At 48.5% G+C, this 24775-nt stretch overlaps 1 protein-coding gene across 12 annotated transcripts; it reads left to right on the plus strand.

The window, feature by feature from the left end:
- The first annotated feature begins 7436 nt into the window (after positions 1-7436).
- On the plus strand, positions 7437-22578 carry SF1 (splicing factor 1). 12 transcript variants are annotated; one of them, XM_067748486.1, is made up of 14 exons: positions 7437-8211; positions 9564-9692; positions 12421-12496; positions 15522-15674; positions 15873-15962; positions 16316-16499; positions 16587-16702; positions 16807-16914; positions 17640-17820; positions 18080-18353; positions 18688-18747; positions 18872-19051; positions 19794-19998; positions 20432-22578. In XM_067748486.1, the coding sequence occupies exons 1-14, from the start codon at positions 7830-7832 to the stop codon at positions 20559-20561; spliced, it is 2268 nt and encodes a 755-aa protein (XP_067604587.1). In that variant the 5' UTR covers positions 7437-7829; the 3' UTR covers positions 20562-22578. The 12 variants fall into 12 exon arrangements, with proteins under 12 accessions (XP_067604587.1, XP_067604576.1, XP_067604577.1 ...); XM_067748487.1 differs by having other exon boundaries at positions 7440-7860; XM_067748480.1 differs by lacking the exon at positions 20432-22578 and having other exon boundaries at positions 7440-7860; positions 8067-8211; positions 19794-20172.
- Positions 22579-24775: the final 2197 nt, after the last annotated feature.

Genomic DNA, 24775 nt, shown 5'->3' on the forward strand with positions numbered 1-24775 from the left:
CAGACCAGGGAGCCCCCTGTGGCCCCAGGCACTGACCAGGGTGCTCCATGGACAGAGACCCCTGACCCTTGACCCCAGGTACCTGGAGAGGACTTTCAGCCCACAGAGCAGCAGGCAGCAGACAGTGCCACCTTGTGGCAGGTTGCCCCAACACTCTAAAGGAGGGTTGGGGGGTGTCAGAATGTAATGTGCCAAAGCAGGGGTGCCTGGGAAAAGCAGGGGCCCCTGATAAAATATTTGCTGCCAGCAGAGTCTGGCCACCAGCCAAAGAAAGGCCAAGAGGCCAGGGAATATGCACTGAAAGACCAAAATTGTTATTTTATCTATGTTTTTTAATAGGTAGCCCTTGGCCATAGGTACACAATTTTTAAAAAAATACAAAGTAAATACAATGAGAAGTCTCCTATTCAGGTCCCAGTTACTTATAAACCTTCTGGAAGTACTTATGCATGTTTAAGAAGTAATGGTATGCTTTAGTCTTCCCTGTTTCTTACATACACGGTAATATATTCCACACACTGTTCTAATCTTGCCCTTTAAGAGCTGTCCTGGAGGGAATTCCCCGGCGGTCCAGGGGTTAGGACTCCGTGCTTTCACTGCCGAGGGCCCGGGTTCGATCCCTACTCGGGATACTAAGATCCCGCAAGCTGAGTGAGTGGCCAAAAAAAAAAAAAAATCTGTCCTTAAGAGCTTTCCATGATCAGTGCCTCCCACTTTGTTCTTTTGTAGCTGGTATTCCACTGTATGGGTTTCCCATAACTAATGTGAATTAACTGTAGTTAGATCCCTATTAATGGAAATTTCAGTTGTTTCTACTAGTTTGCTATTACAAATGATGCAGCAATAAATACTCTTATGCCATTGCCACTGTGTAGGTATTCAAGTGTCCCGTAGGATTAATTCCCGGAAGTGGCCTTGCTGGGTCAGAGCTGGCTGTCTTTGTCCTTGTGACAACTACTGTCACACTGCCCTCCCTGGGCAGAAGCCTCTGGGATGGGTCAGATCAGCCTCTGTAAGCCATCCCGTGGGTCAGCGGAAGAGGCTAGGGCACCCCAGGATGTTCGGGTAGCTGGCCCATAGCCGAGTCAAGTGAGGGTCAAGGTGAGAGGTGACAACCAGAATGTGTGCTTCAAGACAGCAGGGCATCGGCCGTGCTCACAGTGGTATGTCCAGTGCCTGGTCACTGCCTGGTGCACAGAAGGCCCTCAATCATGCTTTCTGAGTGAAGGAATGAGCGTGATATTGTGAAGAGGAGGCCCTAGAGTTGGGGCCCTGGACTGGATGAGTTTGCTGAGCTGTGTTTTCCCCAGGTAGACCATGTCCTAAGTCTATCTGCAGGGTATAGGGAGGATTGGAAGTATTGTAGTACACATAATGCAATGACACAGATGAATCATAGAGATGTAATGCTGAGTGAAAACAGCAAATTGCATAAAATGACACACAGTATGATAGCAAAAATAAGCAAAACTAAACCATCTATTGTTTGGTGATTTAAGCACGTGTGATAAAACACTTAGGAGATCAGGGGAAGAAACAGCACAAAATTCACATGATGGCCCCTGTGAGGGGAGTGGGAATGGGGTAAGGAAGGATCTCAGGAATTTGCAAAGGTGTTGGTAATATCTTGCTTCTCAGGCTGTGTGGTGGGTTCATGAGTATTCGATTTATAGCTCAGTTCCTAATGCACATAAGGTTCCACACACCCTTTTGTATGTATCAAATACTATGTGAGGGAATTCCCTGGTGGCTCAGTGGATAGGACTCTGTGCTTCCACTGCAGGGGGCACTGGTTCGCTCCCTGATCTGGGAACTAAGATCCCCCATGCCACGCTGCACAGCCAAAAAAAAAAAGTAAGAAAACGTAAGTTTAGATATTTTAAAGTAACCACTTAAAAAAACTCTGTAATGGCTTAAAAAACAAAATCAAACAGGCAACATAATCCTTTCCCAGATGATAAAATCAAGTGGAGATAATGAAAATGTTCCAGTGACAAGCTATGGGCAGGTCCCTCTAGCTGCCTTCTTCTGTTGCTTCTTTTAAAACAGCTTTACTGAGGTATAACTGGCACACAATGAACTGCATCTATTAAAAATGTACTATTTGATGACTTTCACACATACACACCAGTGAAACCATTATTACAATCGAGAGAAACATTTCCATCACCTGCAAAGCTTCTTCCTCTTTGTAATCAGGGCCTCCTGTTCCTCCTTGCCTCCCCATCCCGAAGTAACCACTGATCCGTTTTCTGTCACTATAGATGAATTTGAATTTTTCAGAATTTATATAAATAGAATCATATTGTACGTACTCCTTATTTGGCATCTTTCACTAAGCATCATTATTTTGAGATTCATCCATGTTGTTGCATGTATTAATGGTCATTCCTTTTATTGCCAAGTAGTATTCCATCATATGGATGTACCACCGTTTGTTTAGCTAGTTGCCTGTTGATACACGTTTGGCTGTTTCCTGTTTTGGACTATTTATTACAAATAAAGTTGCTATGAACATTCATGTACGTGTCTTTGTGTGGATATATACTTTCATTCCTCTTGAGTAAATGCTTTCTAGTGGAAGGGCTGGGTCATATGGTAGGTGTTGTTTCATTTTTTTCTCTTTTGTTTAATTCTAATTTAAAAAAATTATTATTTTAAACCTTATTTCACTTTTTAAAAATTTTTTTATATATTTATTATTTTTTTTTGCGGTACACGGGCCTCTCCCGTTGCAGAGTACAGGCTCCGGAGATACAGGCTCAGCAGCCATGGCTCACGGGCCCAGCTGCTCCGCGGCATGTGGGATCTTCCCGGACCAGGGCACGAACCCGTTTCCCCTGCATCGGCAGGCGGACTCTCAACCACTGCACCACCAGGGAAGCTCTCACTTTTTAAGAAACTACCAAGCTGTGTTCCAAAGTGGTTGTACCATTTTGCATTCCCACCAGGAGGGTAGTTGAGTTCTAGCTCCTCCAAGTCCTTGCTAACACTTGGTATTGTCAGTCTTGTTTAATTTTAGCCACTCAAACACATATGTAGTGGTATCTCATAGTGGTTTTAATTTGTATTTCCTTCATGACTAATGATGTTGAGCATCTTTTCCTGTGCTTATTTACCATCTACAGGTACACCTCAGACATACTGCAGGTTCTGTTCCAGGCCACCACAATAAAGGGAATCCCGTGAATTTTTTGGTTTTCCAGTGCATATGAAAGTTATGTTTACACTATACCATAGTCTATTAAGTGTGTGATAGCATTATGTCTTTAATAAATATACACACCTTAATTAAAAAATACCTTATTGTTAAATAAAATTGCTAACCATCATCTGATCCTTCAGCGAGTTGTATCTTTTTCCTGGTTGAGCGTTTGAAATATTGTGAGAACTGCCAAAATGTGACAGATACACACAAAGGGAGCGAATGTTGTTGGGAAAATGGCACCAACAGACGGGCTTGACGCTGTTGCCACAAACCTTCAATCTGTAAACACAATCTGCGAAGTGCAGTAAAGCAAAGCACAATAAAGTGAGTTCTTTGGTAAAGTGTGGATTCAAATCTTTTGCTTTGGGACTTCCCTGGTGGCACAGTGGTTAAAATCCCCCTGCCAACACAGGGGACACAGGTTCAAGCCCTGGTCCGGGAAGATCCCACATGCTGCGGAGCAACTAAGCCCGTGTGCCACAACTACTGAGCCTGTGCTCTAGAGCCCGCGAGCCACAACTACTGAGCCCACGTGTCACAACTATTGAAGCCCGTGTGCCTAGAGCCCATGCTCCGCAACAAGAGAAGTTACTGCATTGAGAAGCCTGCGGACCGCAGCCCCCCCCCCGCCCCGACGCAACTACAGAAAGCCGCGCAACAACAAAGATCCAATGTAGCCAAAAATAAATTTAGAAAAACATCTTTTGCTTTTAAAAAATAGGTTTTTTTTCAGCTTTATTGAGATATAATTGACATAAAACATGTAAGTTTAAGGTATACAGTGTGATGATTTGATTCACATATATACTGTGAAATGATTACAACTAGTTGACACTTCCATCACCACACAAGTTGTTTCTTTTCTTTTTTAAAAAATTATTTTATTTATTTATTTTTGGCTGTGTTGGGTCTTCGTTGCTGCGTGCGGGCTTTCTCTAGTTGCAGCGTGTGTGGGCTTTTCATTGCGGTGGCTTCTCTTGTTGCAGAGCACAGGCTCCAGGTGTGCGGGTTTCAGTAGGTATGGCACCCGGGCTCAGTAGTTGTGGCTCGGGGGCTCTAGCGCACAGGTTCAGTAGCTGTTGCTACACAGGCTTAGTTGCTCTGCGGCATGTGGGATCTTCCCAGACCAGGGCTTGAACCTGTGTCCCCTGCATTGGCAGGCGGATTCTTAACCACTGTGCCACCAGGGAAGCCCAGGAGTTGTTTATTATTGTTGAGTTTTGGGACCCTGGTTAAAAGTCCTTTACCAGATATGTGATTTGTACATAACTACTTTGCTATTATTTCTAATCTGTAGCTAACTCACAAATTCCAATACCCATCCCCCCACCTTGTTCAAATTACTTTTAACTGGGAGTTGTAAATAAACATGGTTTTCCAGAGGAAAAAAGTTATGAAAAGTACTTGGTGCATCATGTGTGCTCACTCCATCGTAGATATTATTATTCCTAATTCGGGCAATGGAATCATGTACAGGGCTCTCCAAAGGCTGGATGCAGGGTGGAGGGGGGTTGGTTGTGGTGAACAGCCATGGATTTGCTCCCTCTAGGCTCAGCTAGCTGCATGATGCTACCTCCTGATCTTGCCAGGGGCCTGGGGTTTCTCAACTATCAGATTAGAGTTAAAAGATAGAAAATGCCAGGGATTAGTAAGTAGGGGTCAAAACCTTTTTTTTTTTTTTTTGGCTGCACTCTGCGGCATGCAGGATCTTACTTCCCCAACCAGGGATCAAACCATTGTCCCCAGCAGTGGAAGGGCAGAGTCTTAACCACTGGACCACCAGGGAAATCCTGAAACTTCTTGCTCTTTATGTTCTGACACCAATTCTCTGATACCAACCGTCCTACAATTCAATTCTTTAAAAAAAATTTTTTTATTTATTTTTGGCTGCGTCAGGTCTTAGTTTTGGCTGGGGGCTCAGTAGTTGCAGTGCGTGGGCTTAGTTGTCCTGCTGCACGTGGAGATCTTAGTTCCCTGACCAGGGATCGAACCCAGGTCCCCTGCAGTGGAAGGCGGATTCTTAACCACTGGACCACCAGGGAAGTCCCCTGCAATTCACTTCTGACATGAATTACCTGAGTTGGGGAAGACCCCACAAGTTAAGGAGTTCAATCACAAGTCCCGGGTCACCAGGCTACCCACATCTCTGTCCAACTTGGCTACAAATTCGGGGGTTCCCACAGCCCCCTTCAGGTTCAATGATTTGCTAGAATGACACACAGAACTCAGGAAAGTGCAATATTTATGATTACCAATTTATTTTAAAGGCTACTTTTAAATGAACAGCTAGATGAAGACATGCGTTGGGTGGCAAGGTCTGGAAGAGTCCTGAGCCCAGAAGCTTCACCCTGACCCGTGGAGTCAGGATGCATCACCCTCCTGTTACATCAGTATGTTCACCAACCTGGTGGATTAACTGCTTTCCAAGGCTGCCTACTAATCCCAGTTATGGGTGATCTAGTTTATTCAGCCATTCACATATTGATGGTAATTTACTTCGTTTCCAGGTTTTTGCCATTATAAACAAGGCTGCAGTAAATGCAGTAGAAGACTTTGAACTCATTACATTATATAATCACATGCCTTGCTTTGGGGCAGATTCCCAGGACTTGGACTGCTACATTGAAAGATTTTTTAAATTTTTCCTGCAAGGGGTACAATTTTAACAGGTAACAGAATGCTTTCCAAAAAAGAATTCATAGTAGGTGTTAGCACCTTTTTTTTTTTCTATTTGATTGTTATTTAAAGATTTCTTATTATCACCTTAGTTTGCACTCCCCTGCTTGGGCTGTGAGTACCTTTCATGTTTTTTTGGCTGTTTGGATTTGCTCTTCTGAGACTTGCCTATTCAGTGTTTGCTCATTTTCTCTTGTTTTTGTCTTTTTTCTAATTAGTGTTCAAGACTTCTTTGCATATTATAGATATTAGCTCTTTATCATATGTATGGCAAGTATATTTTCCTAATGTATTATTGTCCGTTGGCGTCTATCATAGGTTTCTTTGGTAATCAAGTATATTTTTTCTTTATATTTTGAGTTTCCTGTCTTCATAAAGTCTCTACCCCTAGATGACCCTGATAATCTCCTAAGTTGTATCCTGTTTTGTTTTGTTTTTTTTTTTTCGGTACGCGGGCCTCTCACTGTTGTGGCCTCTCCCGCTGCGGAGCACAGGCTCCGGACACGCAGGCTCAGCTGCCATAGCTCACGGGCCTATCTGCTCCGCGGCATGTGGGATCTTCCCGAACCGGGGCACGAACCCACGTCCGCTGCATCGGCAGGCGGACTCTCAACCACTGCGCCACCAGGGAAGCCCTATCGTGTCTGTTTTATTGTTTAGATTTAGGACTCTATACCATTTACTAGCTAAATCTTTTCCTTACTGAATTGAAATACCACCTTTTTGGCAGGTATTGTAGGGAATCAATTTCCAGACTCTATTCTGTTGCACTAATCTGTTTTTTCTACAACAATAACACATTGTTTCATTACTGTCTTTTATACTGTGTATTATCTGGAAAGGCAAGCTAAGCCTCAATCTCGTTTACAAGTTTCCCCACTATTTTCAGTTATTTTATATGACTTAAAGATGATTTAATCAGCCCCAACCTCGTTGGGATTCTAATCAAAATGCACTATATATGTAAACTAATTTTGGAATTGACAACTTCATATTGCTTTCCACGTAAGATATATGTACCTCCATCGGCTCAGATATCATTCTTAATCCGTCAACAAGACTATTTCATAGCTTTTGTTTTTTCCACTTTAATTTTTTTCAAAAGCAGGAAGTCCCCTTTTACCTGAGTTGTCAACGAATCTGGTTTACGCGCCCGCGCCAGCCCCTCCCCCGTCCCTCGGTTCCGGGTTACCAACGGAATCGAGGACTGACGTCACCAAGAGCTTCCGCGTCGGACCCGAGGACCGAAGCTGAAGCCAGGTGCTGGGGGCGGGTTTTGCGCCAACTACGCATGCGCACTGCTGCTCCGTTCCCCGCGACCCTAAATCTCCTTCGCCCGGACTTCTGCGCTGCGACCTCGCGCTTAAACCCAGCGAAACTACTCCCCGGGGGAAGGGAGTAGACTAAAGAATCGAACCAGCGACAGCCAATCCCATGACACTACGACGCAACCGAGTTTGATTGACTCCATCAACTCCAGCCAATGGGAGAGCTCTTGGCCCCAAACGTCACAGAGTTTGCCCCACCCTATCCCCTCCCTTCTGGACTCCGAGCTCAGTTCGCGCAGTAACAAATGAAGTGCGCGCTGCGACACCTCCCAGCTCTCCAGGCTCAGCCGCCATTTCCTCGCCTGGCCTAACGGTCCGGCCAATCCCAGCGCGCATCGAGAAGGGCTAAGGCTCCGCCAATCGGAGGCCGCCGATTTCGACCCCTTGCCTCGGCCCGGCCCAATCCAGGCTCCGGCCCCGTCGCCCCCGACCCGCCCCCGCGGCGCCCTCTCTCCTCCCTCTTTGTGCGTCTCGCGCCGCCGCCGCCGCCCGCCGCGTGAGAGGACGGGCTCTGCGCGCTCCGCGGCAGCACAGTCAGGTCCCCTCCCCCCAGAAGATTCGCGAAGGAGAAACCGCCGCCGAAGAGGAGCCGCCGGTGCCGGTCCCTGGGGGGCGCCATGGCGACCGGAGCGAACGCCACGCCGCTGGGTAAGCTGGGCCTCCCTGGCCCCAAAGGGGGCTTCGAGCCGGGGCCACCGCCTGCCCCCGGGCCTGGGACGGGGCTGCTGGTGTCCGGGCCGCCGCCGCCCCCGCCCGTGGGCTCGGTGGGGGCCCTGACCGCGGCCTTCCCCTTCGCGGCGCTGCCGCCGCCGCCCCCGCCGCCCCCGCCGCCGCCCCCCCCGCCTCCCCAGCAGCCGCCGCCGCCCTCCCCGGGCTCCTCGTACCCGTCGCCGCAGCCGCCCCCTCCGCCGCCGCTCTACCAGCGCGTGTCGCCACCGCAGCCGCCACCCCAGCCGCCGCGTCAGGACCAGCAGCCGGGCCCGGCCGGTGGCGGAGGAGGTGAGTCGGGCCGAGAGAGCGCGACAGGCGCTGCGCGGATGGGCCCGGCCGGCTGAGGGGCGCGCGGCGGCGGCGACGGCGGCTGCACGCGGCTGGGGCGCGCGCGCACGGGGAGACCCGGGCGGAGGCGCCACGGGGCGCGCGGCCGAGTTCTCGGGCCTCGAGTGCGCACGCGCGTTAGGGGTGGGGGCCTGGCGGGAGGAAGTTTGTTGCGCGCAGGCGCAGTGTGGCGGCCGGGCTTTGCGGCCAGCCTGAAAGCCTAGGTGGGGGGGACTCTCTGTTGCTCTCCATCCTGGTGTAGGGGAGAGGTGTGGAGGGGGTCGAGTGAGTGAATGGGGTGTTGGGTGTGCAAGTCTGGAGGGTGTGAAAGGGTCAGTTGATGACGTGGAGCGTCCTTTTCCTGGTTGTAGAAGAGTCCTAAAGGGAGAAAAGTACCCAGAGTAGCTCTTCGACTGCTACAGTAAGGCAGGGTTTTCACTACAGAGAACGAAAGAGGTTGAAAGTCTTCAGAGGATGGTTGGGTCTGATTTTTTTGTGGCTGTTTTTGGGGGAGGAAATTCTGTACGTTTTTTAATCTCCCCTTGTCTACCTAAGAAATGTGACATGCCTTCTCCTCTTGAGGCGTTCCCCCTAGGTCTGGCCCCTGAGAAGAACACTTTTGTGTACTGAATGCTAGGGAGTTTCTGCCTGTGTACTGGAGAAGGAGGATTTGGCTGTTTTTGTATAGCTTGTTCCTTGTTGAACTTTTGATGCATCTTTTAGACACTAAATGTCCAACTGGCCGGGAAAATTGAATGCTGATTTCTGAGAAATTTCTGAGAAAAAAGTGATCTTGTGGAAGAATCCAGTTTTTTCAGTTAGTAACTATAGGTTTAGTTGTGTTTTGGCCCCCTTAGACAGGTGGCTGATGGGGAGGTGGGAGGAGCCAGCAGGTCCCAATACTGCTTTACAGGCTTGTCTGAGTGTTTAGTCTACTCTTATTTTCTCTGGGGCTGTTAAGGTGTTTATGGACAACCACGTAGTATATTATCTTCTCAATATTTTATTTTACTACTTGAAACTTTATGCATTGAGATTTGTTACCTTGTTTACGTACTTCACAGAATTTCTGTGGGCAAAAATTATAAATGTGAAATGTTAACTTTTCAGACCCAGGTCCAGGTCCCCTTCTAGTGGCCATGTCTCTTGACTTCTCAGGTTTGTCTTCCATTCTTTGCCATTTCCATTTTAGGTCAAGCTCTCAGTTTCACAGTCTGCTGAGGTTGTGTGTAATAATCATAAGCATCCTAAACTTCTGTTGGCACTTTCTCTGCTAGTTTATATTTGCATCTGATGAACTTTATTTCTTTTAGACTTTCCCAGTAAGAAGCGGAAGAGGAGCCGCTGGAACCAAGACACAATGGAACAGAAGACGGTGATTCCAGGAATGCCTACAGTTATCCCCCCTGGACTTACTCGGGAACAAGAAAGAGCTTATATAGGTAAATACACGTTCTGCACCCAAATGCATTTTCGGATTGTTACTATTCTGAGCAACATTTTATCTGTTGAAAGTTTGGGACTTTAAAGTTTTCTCTTTTTTGAGAGGAGGTATGGTCAGGTGTACTTGCGACTTTGGTATAATCTATCAGTTTTTGCTCTGTGAGTCCTGCATTTGTAGCTCCTTGTTTTGGTCTGTTGGTAACAGCAGTGTTCTCCATGAGTGCCAGGAGGGTAGAGGGGCCCACTTAGGAGTGAGAATAGTCCCCAGTCCAGCACCCCACCCCACCCTTTTCAGCTGCTGTTCATTGCCAGTTGATGAGGTGAGTGTTTTATGCCTCTCTGGACACGGCCCCACTGGAGAACACTGCAGGTATTGTAAACCAAGTACCTTTTTCACAGCATGGGCTTTCACCATAATTTCACATTCCTCCCTTCCCTAAAATGTGGTCTTTTATTTTTTATAGGTACTTCCTAAAAGGGAAAAAAAAAGCTCAGTTTAATCAAAAAGTGGTTCTGAAAGTGTGTTTACAGTGCACCCCTTTTTTACCATTTTGTTGAATTTAACCTTTCCTTTAGCATCTTTTCTGGTTTGGTCTTTTGTGGAGAGCTGTCTTGAAATGAGGGCTCTTGGGTTTACTACTAAAGAACTCTGCAGGGAAAGGGATACTGCTTGGATATGGAATAATGAGGTGGTTAGGATAAAATATCTTAACTGTTGAGAAATTTTGAGAAGTAAGAATGTCCACAGTAGAAATGAAATTAACCTCAAAATTACCTTTTTTTTAAATACAAGGTTATTAATGCAAGTTTTACCTTTATTTATGTACTTGTGCAGGTGTCTCAAAAAAGTTCACTTGATAAACATTTCTTACTAACCAAGTAAACATCCCCTTTGGAGTAAATTAGGGCAGACGCCTCCTAGACCCGTGAGGTTGTGGCCTTCACGAATAAAAAAAACTTCAAGGCCGTTGTTCTTGAGGATCTTAATCTCTTGTGTTTCTAGATTGCTGAGAATTTTGAGGTGTTGGAATTGTCTGTCTCTTTTTTACAATACTAATAATTCTCTCCCCACTGTTCAACCTACTCCCACCCATCCCTTTATGTCTCATATTTGACTGGTCTGGGTCTTGATAACCTTATGAAAATGTTCCTAGTGGAGTGATATCCCAAGGACACAAGCAGATGTAGAAAATGGGAAAAACAAACTCATTCTTTACATCTCCCGCTCTCTTCCCTTGGAGGGAGTTAATGCTCTGGGCCCTAAGGGCTGTTTATAGCTATAATCAAAGTAGAGAGAATGAGAGCCTAGGTTACTGTAGGTCTCTGCTCCAAGGAAGATAGCAGCCTTTTGATTTAAGTGCCAACAATTTCCTCAGATCAGATCCCACACCCCTACAGTCCAGTTAAGATGACTGCCTATCTCCATGAAGGTGACTTTCACCTTGAGCTGTTGAGCTAATACTTGACTGCCAAGTCAGAACATTTCTGGCATAAAAGAGCTTAGGGGCCCATGTGTGTCTTATTGCATTTCTGTCTTTCATGGTACATACTGCCTTGTACAGAATGCCCCCAATATCTTCTCTTGATATTAATGTGGATTTTCATTTCTTCAGAGTTTGAGTGGCTGTGTGATATATCCCTGTAGGATGTATTTAAAATTAGAAGGGTGTCTGGGGTTAGACATGCATTAATTCTTGGAGCAAACTCAACTTTAACCCAACCCAGTAAAACTTGCCCTTATTTAGAAGTATCTGTTTACAACACTCAGATGCTACAAAGGTAAGAAACAGGTGGTCTTCAGCATGCCGAAGAAAGTGGTTTGGCTATGCAGTGCCATTATCTTGAGAAATCATCCGGGTAATATTTCCCTGGAATCACTGAACTTTTGTGAAACCCTCATCTCTCTTTTTCACATACAGCCTCATTTGTCAAGGTCTGAGGGCCACACATACTGTCCTTGACCCACACTTTTCATCCTCTGCACCCCTACTTTTACTCCCTGCATAAGGAGCAAGTCTAAAAACAGACTTCTTGCATCTTAACGGTTACTGGTTTATTAAGGTATATGGATTGTCATAAAATTTGAATAAGAAACAACAGGTATTGGAAGATCCTTTGGATCTGGTTTTACACAAAGAGTTATGTACAAACTTATATGAGATTGTTGAATTGGTTATTAAATGTCTTATTTAAGGAATTTTAAGCCTGGTATCAATGAAAATGATCTTTGCTTAACTGGTGTTTTTCCTTGTCCCATGTTAATTGAGTCTCATTTTGGGTTATGTTTAATATTTAATGAAGGAAAAATAAACTCTAAGAGTCTTGCACTCAAGAATGTAATTTGGTGGGAACAGGATACTGGTGATAACGTGGTTTAGTTCTGGGTACCAATTGTATAGCAAGCCTTGGTGGGGACGGAGAGGTGAGACACCTCCTAATAATTGCTTTGATGTTAGCCTTAGCGAACAGTCTATACTGCTAACCCCTCTTCCAACAAATTGTTTGCTTCCTTAAGTGATAACCATTTTGAAGTGAAAGATACTTATAGATGTAAATGGACTCCTGCCAATAGGTGGTTGGGGTTTTTGCCTCAATGTGTTCACTGATCAGTCGTCCCTTTCAAAGTCTCCGAGTTCTTCATGCTTGTTGTTGAGATTTGAGATGTTTTTTGGTAACATTGTCTTTTTTCCATCCTTTTTTTTTCTTTCCTAACCTGGTTTCTTCCAGTGCAACTGCAGATAGAAGACCTGACTCGTAAACTGCGCACAGGAGACCTGGGCATCCCCCCTAACCCTGAGGACAGGTTGGGAAACAGTTTTAACCAGCTGACAGTAACGCTTTTACCTTTTTCTCAATACGTTTTACTGGTGGCAACATGTTGTGTCAGTTCAATAAAATCCTAGTAAGAAGACTGGTACTGTGACCATTCTGGGAACTAGAGTGTAAATTAGCAGTATATATGGTCAGTCATCAGTTAGAAAATTGGAATGAAATTTAATTACTAGCAGAATCGAAAGTTACAGGAAAACGGACAACCGGTTTTCATTTGGTAAGCCTGTAGATTTTTAACCTGATTTACCCACCGGTAGGGACAGTGAGGTGGCCCGTTAACCAGCTGTTTCAGTACCTGCTTTGGCTGACAGCCCACGTGTAAAGTTTTCCTCACAGGTACTACACAATGTAGGGAATAAGAATATTTTTGAACATCACTGAATCTGAGAAGGCCAGAAATTCATTCTGGTTAGCTCATTGCTGCAGTCTCTTGCTCATGGTTTTGACATGGTTTTAAAGTAGACAAGATTCTAACCAACTTCCTTCACTGCCAGTTAATTTTCAGCCTTGGCCATTGCCTGGGGGTGTTGGGAGGGGCCAGAATATTCTCACCTGTTTTGGGAAGGCAAGCAACCAACCCTAAATTACTTTTTTTTTTTAAGGGAGTGTGGTCTTCAAACAGCTGTGGTCTTGTCATTTCAGTTTATGATTTCTCTCACCTCTGAAAAGTAAAAAGTCTGAGGGAAATGAACTTTTTAAACAGGAATTTTATTGGCAGGTTAATATTTGAGCAGCTAAAATCTGGTCCATTTAATAGAAGGGCAGTATGCCTCCCTCTCGGTGAAGTTTCTCTTAGTGCATGCAGCATAGTTCAAAACACTTTGCTTTAAAACAGTAGTGTTTTGGGTTTTGTTACCCATTTTAATAACTTGTTAAATCAGGAAGATGATGTAATGGTTTTAGAAGCCACTCACTTAAGCATCTTTCTGCTGCCCTTTGTCAGGAAACAAATTAACTTATTTCTCCATATTGACGCTTTTAATTTTATTTAATTAAATTTATTATTTTTTCACCAGTAGATTTTGGTTGGAGGGTTGTATTATGTTTTATATTTTGACTTTTTTTTTTTAAGATTTGAATTATAGGTTGTAGACCACAACTGTTAGTGCCTTTTTGGCCTTTTTCCCTTTAATAACATGTCTACAGGTTACCAGGCAATTCCTCAAAAAGTTGAATTTTTAACAAACCTTTGCTTCCTGGAGAATTTGGATTAGAAACTAGATGTTCTATAATACAATGCCTATTCAAAGCGAAGAAGTTGGGCCAATCTGACCTCTAGAATATTGGCTTTTGCCTTTCACTTCCACAATTTGGAAAGAGGTTCACTGTTGCGGGGCTTTTAAATGACCAATTTGGTGCTGGTAAAACTGGTGATTAGCCAGAAATGCTTAATCTAGGCAGCTATGAATGAGGTGGGAATTAGAAACGTCAAACATGTTAGAAATAAAAACAGAGCAGAGTTTTTTTTTCTCCCTTGTATTCAGTTTGAAAGAGGCCTTAATTAATGCCTTATGGTTTTGCTTTGAAAGAACCCAGGTTGGAGGGAAATGATATGAGTTTCTTACTAAGATTATTTCTTAAGAAGGTGTATTCTCAGTATGAAGCCACTTTATGCCATTTTGATTTTGCTCAAGTTGCACAGTTAAAAATGCTTTAAAATCTCTTATAGACTTAAATGTGTAAGATGATAGTCTAATAAGCTGGGGTATGTTTGTTTTTGTTCACTATTATTGGATTGTGCTAACAGTTTATACAAATGCTAGAAACGGAGGTGTCATTTAGCCGTCATTAGCCATGAACAAACCTGACCTTTTATTCCATCGTGTGTGTAACGTGGTATGACATGGTTCCCTTTAGGCTGAAGACAGTGGGAGCAGCCGAGTTCAGTCCTTGCTCTCCAACTAGGCAAGGTTCTCTCAACTAAATCAAGGGTATAGGAGTCTTTGACTACTTTCAGGATGTTTTTAAAATAACCTGATCCACATGGTCTCTTCCCTTCTTGCAGCTGCTACTAAATTTTCATTCAGAATATCAAGCTATGGTCCTTTTTGTAATCTTAACTCAGAATTCTAGGAGTGTAACTTTTCTTTTTTTTTTTTAATTACCGCAAAATCCAGCTGTGGTAAACTGACCATTTTATCATTACTATTTTTTACTTGTAGCAACAGCATTTTACTCCTTAAAAAAAGAGAGAGAGAAAATCTGCTTTCTGGACTTGTAAACTCTGGTGGAGAATCATAGGTTTTCCCCTTGCTGTTTGCAGGTTCAGACCCTAGACAAGTACTTGACCAAATCTGCATTTGCAGCCTCTCACAGAAGCTGCTTTAGCAATTTAACCGTTTTCTCTACCCAGACTCCCCAACCTCGAACAGCCAGAAAACAGGTTGACCTCCTGGGCCTTGGACACAGCCAGCCAGGCCATTGAAGGAAAAGCAGAGACGAAGCCTTGAACCATCTCTCTCCATTGTGGGGGCCAAGTAGCTGCAGTAGCCTTGAGTCCCAGTTGCATTGGGTTAAAGAGCTCAGACTTACTATGTGGTAGGGGTGTAGACTCTCTTCCTGATAGGACATGAGCTCTGCAAGAGTTAATGTTTTACCTAAACTTGGGGTTTCCGTGGTTCATAAAGTTGTAATGTTATTTTTTTTTCAAATGAAAGCAAATTCATATCTGGCAAGAAGACTCCAGAGGATGATACTGTCCTTGCCATTTACAATCTAGAGATTTTCCCCCAGAAGGACAGACTTTTTTTCCCTCTTACTTTTAGAAGCAAAACTACTTTTTTCTTTCTCACACACACCCCAGTCCCCCTAATGCTAAGCCAGCTTCCACCTCCTCATTCCACACGATCGTGAATAGCACACGTTATGGTCGGTTCCTCCGAAGAGTGTTGAGTTAGGGTCTGAGAGGCAGAGGGGCTGGGGAAGACTTATTTTAGCCCGTGTGGGAATGAGAGAAAAGTGAAGGCAGAACAGTGATGGTGGTCTGTTTCCCACAGGTCCCCTTCCCCTGAGCCCATCTACAATAGCGAGGGGAAGCGGCTTAACACTCGCGAGTTCCGCACCCGCAAAAAGCTTGAAGAGGAGCGGCATAACCTCATCACGGAAATGGTTGCCCTCAACCCTGATTTCAAGCCACCTGCAGATTACAAGTAAGTGGGGGCCAGGTGATCTGGGACAAGGACACCTGCGGATTAGGTGTGGTCTGGTAGAGCAATTTTGGTACTAATCTCTTATTCCTTACCCCCAGTCACCTGTAATTAACAAGTGGTGTCGGGTTAGTTCTACAAGAGCTGTCGATTTGTGTCATCTTGGAAGCGTGCAGAGTCTATGAGTCTTTTCTTTCTTAGACCTCCAGCAACACGTGTGAGCGATAAAGTAATGATTCCACAAGATGAGTATCCAGAAATCAACTTTGTGGGGCTGCTGATTGGGCCCAGGTGAGTAACTACTATCCTGTGGAATATAGAATTCCTAAGGACCTGGGAGATGTGTCTGTCTTGTGCCTGTTTGGGTGCCACTGGTGGCTTATCTTCCTGTTTTTGGTAGGATGTTCACTTTGGCTGAGTGCATGCCTTTTTGTGAGAAAATCTCTTTTAACTTCCCCATTTCACCGCAGGGAAGTCAGATCTTGAGGATTGCTGTGTCTGTGACCTTAACTTAGAGATCATGGAGCTCTTGGTGGGAAAATCCCATTCTCTGCACTCATGGTTTCCTTCCAGTGCCCAGCGAGCCACTCTGGCGTGTGAATTTGTGTGTCAGGTATGACAATGGTCTTTTCTGCCTTTGACAGAGGGAACACCTTGAAGAACATAGAGAAGGAGTGTAATGCCAAGATTATGATCCGGGGGAAAGGCTCTGTGAAAGAAGGGAAAGTCGGGCGCAAAGATGGCCAGATGCTGCCAGGAGAAGATGAGCCGCTTCATGCCCTGGTTACTGCCAATACCATGGAGAATGTGAAGAAAGCAGTAGAACAGGTGAGGGAGCCAGAAAGGAAGCCTCTAGCCAGAATTCTAGGTGGTGTCCCAGGACTTACATAACTGTGCCCGTTGCATCTCCACCAGATAAGAAACATTCTGAAGCAGGGTATCGAGACTCCTGAGGACCAGAACGATCTACGGAAGATGCAGCTTCGAGAGTTGGCTCGTTTGAATGGGACCCTTCGGGAAGATGATAACAGGTGTGTATGTGATTAGTTTAGAGGGGAGTGCACAGAGACCTGAAGAACCTATGGAAGAAGGGTGATTGGCCATAGCCCTTCAGGTGACTTTTTTCTGTCAACAGGATCTTAAGACCCTGGCAGAGCTCGGAGACCCGCAGCATTACCAATACCACAGTGTGTACCAAGTGTGGAGGGGCTGGCCACATTGCTTCCGATTGCAAATTCCAAAGGTGAGGGTTTCCTGGTAGCCCGTGGTATACAAGACAGTTCCTGTTAACCTGCAGACTCAAGAGAAGCTTTCTTTCTGTGAATGTGGTCTGTAATGGTGTGATCGAAAACCCAGAATGATTAGAAACAGCTGATGCAAAACATCCCTATTTTATTGCTTATCTTGAGCCCAGGGAAACTGGAAAACTTTCCTTCTGGGTATAGGTGTTTTCACAGTGGCTTAATGTTAACTGCCATTTGTTGCTTAAGGTGGGTATAAGAAGACAGCAATCCTGTGCAGTTCCGACCAGTTGCGAACCAGCATTTGATAGCAATGTTTTTCTACTTTGGGTGGCAAATATAAAAAGCTTTGTTAAGGAAGTTCTGGCAGTTGCTCCGGTCTTGGCATAGATGTTCCTTCCCTCAGACCTGGAATGTAGAAATTGATGAAACTTGCTATTGTAGAAAAACCTGTGCTTTCCTGGCTGGCGTGGTTGGCTCTGGTCTGGTGCTTCCTCTCTCCTCTGTGCTTGCCCTAAGGGTCTCTGCTGTGGCAGAGGTACATGTAATCCCAGTGGCAGAGCTGGGCATGGAACTGAAAAGCTGATGAGACTATTTTGAGGAAGGGGTTAGAAAGGGTGACTGAATTCCTCAGAACTTTCTCTGTGTAAATTTCTCAGAGTAAAGGTTTCTATCTTAAGGAGGGTTTTTTCCTTTTCTGTTTTTGTGTCCCCCACCCCACCTTCAGGCCTGGTGACCCCCAGTCAGCTCAGGATAAAGCGCGGATGGATAAAGAATACTTGTCCCTCATGGCCGAACTGGGGGAGGCACCTGTGCCCGCATCTGTGGGCTCCACCTCTGGGCCTGCCACCACACCCCTGGCCAGTGCACCTCGGCCCGCTGCTCCCGCCAGCAATCCACCTCCACCGGTGAGCTTCAAGGGCTGGTTCTTACAGCCTGGCCCCCCTTGTCTTCTGAAGAGACTGGGGGAACGTGGCCAGGTGCTTTGGGTAGAACAGGTGGACATGGGCGGCAACATTGTTCTTTCGGGACGTCAGGAATGTTTGGGGACCTCTCAGTTTGGGGAAGATCCTGTCCTTGTGTCCTGGTCCTGTGGCATAGCCGAAAGAACAGTGTTGCCACCAGGGGGAGCAGGCAGGGACGCTGGCGGGGAATGCTCTCACGTAGTCTCTCATGTCCACTGCCCAGAGCCGCCCACCCTGGATGAATTCTGGCCCGTCAGAGAGTCGGCCCTACCATGGCATGCACGGAGGTGGCCCTGGTGGGCCCGGAGGTGGCCCGCACAGCTTCCCACACCCGTTACCCAGCCTGACGGGCGGGCACGGTGGACATCCCATGCAGCACAACCCGAATGGACCCCCTCCTCCTTGGATGCAGCCGCCGCCACCACCGATGAACCAGGGCCCCCACCCACCTGGGCACCATGGCCCTCCTCCAATGGGTAAGTAAGTGTCAGACCAGAAACCTTGGGGCTTTGGGATAAGCAAGGGTTTGTATCGTCACTGCACACTGGAAGCAGGTCTCAGAGCCGTCGGGTATTGGTACTGAGTCTCTTGCCAAGGCTTGGGCTCCAGGCCAGGAAGAAGGTTCCGTCCTGGTTCAGGGAGGGACTTCTGTGTGGGGTAGGCACAAGCCTGCTGCTTAGAGGCGGAGTCCCAGAACTGCTCTTGTGCGGCTAGTGATTGCAAGCTGTGCGGCTAAGCTGCTGGTGGGGCGGCATCCTCCCTGGCCAGTTCCAATGTCCTGCTAAGTTCCTGCTCTTTCCTTCCATCAAGATCAGTACCTGGGAAGTACGCCTGTGGGCTCTGGGGTCTATCGCCTGCATCAAGGAAAAGGTAATGGAACCTGGCCGTTTGCTCACTTTGGGGTGTCGCCTCCCAGGCCTGGGAGTGAGTGGGGGCTCTGTTGCAAATCCCTCTCTTCCACTGAGGCCTCACCCTTGTCTCCACCTGGCTGCAGGTATGATGCCGCCACCACCTATGGGCATGATGCCGCCGCCGCCGCCGCCTCCCAGTGGGCAGCCTCCACCCCCTCCCTCTGGTCCTCTTCCCCCATGGCAGCAGCAGCAGCAGCAGCCTCCACCGCCCCCTCCGCCCAGCAGCAGTATGGCTTCCAGTACCCCTTTGCCATGGCAGCAAAGTGAGTGGAATATTTTGGGCTTGTGGGGGTGGGTGGGATTGCGGGGGAGGGGGCTGAGAGGAATGAGAGACCCTGGCAGACAGGCAGGCAGACACCTTGGGGTGAGACTCTGGTCTCTGCTGCAGGGTAAACAGAAGGGCCTTGTGGCCCCCGGGGGCCTCGGGGAGGAGAGCTGACGTTTGGTGTGGTTGTGTCTGGGGAGAGGTTTGGGGGGGCCTGGAGGGGAGCCGCCATCATAGGTAGGGTGCCAGAAGTCCAGGCTCTGCTGGGTGAGCTGCTGGCTGGCCCAAGCCTACGCGTTAGGCCCGGGTTGGGGTGGTGCATGCCTGCTCTGCAGAGGGATGTGATTGGGGCCTGAGAGACTGCGGGGATGGGATCGGGGGCAGCGGGGAGAGTAGCTGTGGCCTTGAGGTTGAATGTGCCGTTCGGTGGTGGCGGCGGATGGGCGGAGGGATGTCAGAGCCGGTTCTTGTGTCTGGTACCTTCCCCTCAGCCCTTCCAGGGGCATTGGTGACAAAGGGCTTACTCTGTTAAGCCTAGAGACCTTGAGGCTGACCCCAGGGTAGTCCTGCCCACCCCTCCACCCCCATCGCCAGGACAGCCCTGCCCGCCCGCCCCCCACCACCGTACCGCATGCCAAGCCAGGAGCAGGCGTCCCTCGCCCCCCCATCCCAAGGCAGCAGCCGCAGAGAGCCGCGGTGTGCCCCCGCGCGTGTGACCTTGGGCTTCTTTACCACCCCAGATACGACGACTACCACCACGAGCGCTGGCACAGGGTCCATCCCGCCATGGCAACAGCAGCAGGCGGCTGCCGCAGCTTCTCCAGGAGCCCCTCAGATGCAAGGCAACCCCACTATGGTGCCCCTGCCCCCAGGGGTCCAGCCGCCTCTGCCGCCCGGGGCCCCTCCCCCTCCGCCGCCTCCGCCGCCTGGTTCCGCCGGCATGATGTATGCCCCGCCCCCTCCTCCTCCGCCTCCCATGGACCCTTCTAACTTTGTCACCATGATGGGCATGGGGGTGGCGGGCATGCCACCCTTCGGGATGCCTCCAGCTCCCCCACCGCCTCCACCACAGAACTAGACTCGGTTTTTTAAGAAAATATATATTATATATAGAGAGAATTGGTCTCGTTTAAACACACGCCGAACCTCACCATATGGAGCCAGACATTGGGACGCACGCATGTGATTGTGTGCACGCATGTGTGTGTGTGCACGCACCGGGCTGGGCCAAGCGACTGAGGCCTCGCTTAGGAACGGGCAGGTGGTAGTAGGGGCGCCAGCTTGGGCTCTCCTGGCGCCCCGTAGCATCGAGTGTCTTCTTTGTCTTCTTTCTCTCCTCACCCAAATCCCTTTGCCTCTCCCCAAACCGGGCCGCCAGGATCCCTCCCCGCGGCGGCGATGGCCCGAGCCATGAGAGTGAGGACTTTCCGCGCCCATTGGTGACCCTTCCAGGCAGACAGCCTCAGCAGCGCCCCTGGTGGACAGGATGGTTCGGCAAAGCAGCCTGAGTTATTTTTATGGACGGAATCGGAACACGCTGGCTCCATATTGTGAAATTTTTTATTAATTTTTTCTTTTTCCTTTGTTATTTCCTTATCTTTTCCTTTCTTCAGACTCCGTCCAAGGAGATGCTCTCCCCGGTCTTCTGCTGCAATTAGATTCCTTTCCCTTTTTCATTCCTCGTTCTTCTCTTTCTAAGGAGAGAGGAACAAATGGTTCTTAGGCAAAGGCTTTTGGCCACCAGTGTCAGGCTAGTGGGGGGTTCCTTTGGTTCTAAGATTTTCAAGGTGCCATAGTCGCCCTGAGATTTTTTTTTCCCCTAATTTTAAGCGTGGGGTTTTGTCTCTGTCACCTTTGTAGACTAGCGGGTTGACCCGCAGGTCCAGGGTCCATTTCCGTCCTGGCATCCCTGCCAGCAGTCGGGGCCACCTATGCTGCCGTGGGCTTGTCTGCCAGCCAGGAGCGCCCTTTCCACGCCCCTGAGCACCTGAGCTGCCTCAGATTCCATTTGTTCCTCTCTTTCCTAGAAGGTTTCCTTTTCAAATTTATTTTAGTCCCAAATGTCAGTGTTTTGCAGTGTCTAGGGGTTTGAGCCCTTTGTTTTCCATTCTGCTTCTTTTTTTTCCTCCTTCCTCTTAATGGTGTGATTATGTTGATGATAATGTATAATGCGCGTTCTCTTCACTGGTTTATCTGCAGAAATTTCTCTGGGCTTTTTTTTTTTTTTTTTTTTTTTTTTTGGTGTATGATTCAACACTGCGTTAAAGGGGGATGTTCCATTGAATAAAAGAGCAGTGTGGTTTTCTGGGTCTGTTTATTTCCTTTTCTTTTAAATCCCCTCTGCCACCATCAGCACCAGCACCAGTTACCTTACCTGCGTTCAGCTCCTGGCCGTACTTGTCCTTTTCTTCCTGGAGAGCCTCTGGGACCTTCATTAAGGAAGCCCCCATCTACCTCCCTGTGTAGTTTCGCTGAGGGAAACTGGTGTGTGGGCGGCCCCACCTCCTCCCTCTGCCTTAGTAGTTAATGGCTGAGAACCTGGTGACCCCCTCCCTGGTCTCTCTTTTCGAAGGCCTTTCCCTGGGGCTTGGACCTCCCCATGCGATGAGCTCCAGTTGTGATTTGTACTTGGAAGCTGCCACCTGACTGTGAGGTCCTGGGCCTAGGGAGGCATCGGCACTAAAGGTCAAGCCAACTAATCCTGCCTGTCAGGCTCAGAGCTGCTAAAGTTAAAACCGTCAAGTGGCTTTTTCTCTCTCTGCTGGTGACTCGCAGCCTGCCACACTGCAGGCTTCGGGGAGAGGTGGGGCAGGAGAAGGGGACTCACCTTGTGCTTTGTAAGCACTTCACAGAGGGTCTCAGGCTGTTTTGGTCTTTGGTGTCTGGGGTGGTGGATAGGGCCCATGGTGGCACCAGAAAAGTACATCTCAGGACATAACATGGGGCAGTGAGGGTCTTGTTCAGCTGCTGCTGCTTTGCTACAGTTCCCTTGGGGAGAGCTGCGCTGGGGCCTGCCCTTTCCCACTAGCTTTCCTTCCTTCCAGGAGGCTGAGGGACAGCAAGCTTCTGTTGCCCACGGCTCCTGGCCAGCGGGGACGGCACAACGCTGGCCTGGGCTGCTTTCCAGCTTCAGGCTGGGGCTGGCCGCTGCTGTTTTATCTGGAGCAGAGCCTTGCGTGTCTGGGCCCCATCCCGGGTGCCTGTGTTTGCTGTAGGCCCAGCAGGGGTTAATGAAGCCTCAGAACCCAGACCTGTTCCCTGGGTCTTCCTAAGCAAGCCCTAAACTTCAGTTGACTGAAAGGTAGCAGGGAGACCTTTTCTCTTTGTTCTTAGCTGACAGAATGGGGGCAGGGCCTGGGGCCTGGCAACTCTCTTTGACTTCGGCTTCATCTCATTGCTTCCCCCCACAAGCTTGGTTTCCCTGGTGGGCTCATGGGGCAGTTAATTAGCTCTTTGAAGCTCTGGAAGAGGCAAAGTAGCGCTATGTGGGTTTTAGAAATAAAATCAATAAATGACTTAACCACAGCCCAGCTATCTCCGTTTCTCTCCCCTGGGGCCAGCTCCATTCCTGGGCTCACTCCCTTTCTGTTCCCTGCTGTCAGCTTTCGTTAAGGTTTTGGGGGGGTAACAAGTGGCTGAAGGAGGCATCAGTGGCCTTTCTCCAAGCAGCTCAAGGCCCTGAAATGGAAGAGAGACAGCAGGAAGCCTTGGCCCTCGGAACCACAGCAAGCACCTGCCTTTGTGGTGGAACGGGAGGGAGAAGTGCTCTCCCACCTGCCTTGGACACCTAGGGTAGAGAAGAGCCCTCTACTTGACCCTGTTTCTGTTCTGCTGCAGCAGCAGTGTCTCCCCACCCCCTCAAAGCTAGGTTGGTGAAAGGAATGTCGGTTGGGAAAGGTCACCGTCAGGGCTGTGTTACTGAGACCCAGCCAAGGGCTCTGGAGGAACCCAAGATGGGTCCCGGGAAGGAGGCAGGATTTCTGATTAGAAACCTAGTCGGATGTAAACAACTTGAGTTATTTCAGGTTGGGAAGGTGCTCTCAGGGTTCTTTAAAATCTATGCATGCAACACTAATGGGGGTGAAAGGGGAGAAGGACTTGGGGAAACAGGTCAGTTTCAGCCTTCAAGCTTCCATCCTGCTGGGCTGGGGGAAGCAAAATAAAAGAGGGTCTCCTGAGGTGGCGTCACCTTTGGAAAAGACTGGAAAGTTTGAGTGGATGCCAATGACGCAACAAAGACCGAAAGAGCCCACAAGAAAGGTAGTTGGAGAAACCAGTTCAAAGTACATCTGTTTCCCCAGAGAAACAGGATGTGTCCCAGTTCAGCAAGTGCCTTGAGTGCAGGGGCGGGGTGAGCACTAAGTTGATGAGCAGGGAGGGGGCGTGGATTGAGTTGACATGGGGAGCAGGATAAGAAGCTAGGAATGCTCTGGTAGGAGCAGGTCCATAGTGGCAGGAAAATTAGGGGTCAGTGCAAAGGTTTGTGTGGCCAGAGCACGCAGCCACAGTTGGGGCATGAGGTGACAACAGGGGAACTGGCGCTACCTTGTCGACAACTGTACCAAGGAGCTTCTGAGCTCTACCCGGCCCTCCACAAGGAACCGCGGGCCATGCTGGCCAAGCGCAGAGACCAGGTGCTTGGTGGAGGGTGGGGTGAACCTCCCCAGAGGCACAGTCCTCAGAAACAGCTTGGCCTTCCTTGAACCAGACTCGATAGCATCCTGCTGCTGTCCCGGCCTCTGACCTGCTTTCTTGGCCCTCAGACCAGAGCACCCAGTTCTCCCCTTCCACCGGCCCACCGCCCGGCCCCAGGAAGCCCAGGCATCCTTTGAAATAGCTCCAGGCCCTGGGCTCCTTCTGCTCAAAGAACAAAGCAGGATCTGAGGTCAGCCTCCACAAGACTAGGAGGCAGTGGCTGGAAGAAGCAGGGAGTTATATTCTCAGTTGAGAGTATACATTTCTTGAAGGAATTCAAGGCTCAGAAAAGTAAAGCAACCAGCCTAAGTTCCCACAGCAAATCAGTGCTGGGGCCAGGACACCAGCAGTGAACTGGGGGCAGCCAAAGCCGCAGAAGGAAGGATCTGTAGCTGCCAGGCCCTGGGGAGGAATGGTGTAACATTCCCGGGGTGCAGGAGCTCCCATTTTACGGGTGAAGTCACATTTGGGAACCTGGCCCACTTTTTTTTTTATACAGAAGGTTCTTATTAGTCATCAACTTTATACACATCAGTGTATACATGTCAATCCCAATCGCCCAATTCAGCACACCACCATCCCCACACCCCCGCAGTTTCCCCCGCTTGGGGTCCATACGTTTCTGACCCACTCTTTAGGCCTGTCCAGTGTGAGGCCCCAGGTGGGAGAAATGAATGGGAGAAGGCCTTCACTCAGTCACCTGGCAGCTGCGTCATGGGGAGACCTAATGCCACTGGCCAATGTGTGTGTGTGTCTGTGTAGGGGGTGCTTCAGTTCTACCCCTGTGGGCCACAGGACTGCAGTTCCCAGGGACCCCTGCTCCAGGCTGGTGGCCTTCAGCCAAAGCTGGCCTGTAATCTGACCGTCCCTCTCAAAAGGTCACTTCAGAGGTCCTTGAGGGACAGCAACAGGGAGAGCTCAGAGTGACGTGACTTTGTGGGGGGGTGGGGCGGGGAGGGGCCCAGCCTCAGGTGACCTCCCCATACCACCCCTGGAACCCGGGGTCCCGGTCCCCCTTCTCCCAGCC

The sequence above is a fragment of the Pseudorca crassidens genome, chromosome 9 (genome assembly GCF_039906515.1).
Source record: "Pseudorca crassidens isolate mPseCra1 chromosome 9, mPseCra1.hap1, whole genome shotgun sequence".
NCBI lineage: Eukaryota > Metazoa > Chordata > Mammalia > Artiodactyla > Delphinidae > Pseudorca > Pseudorca crassidens.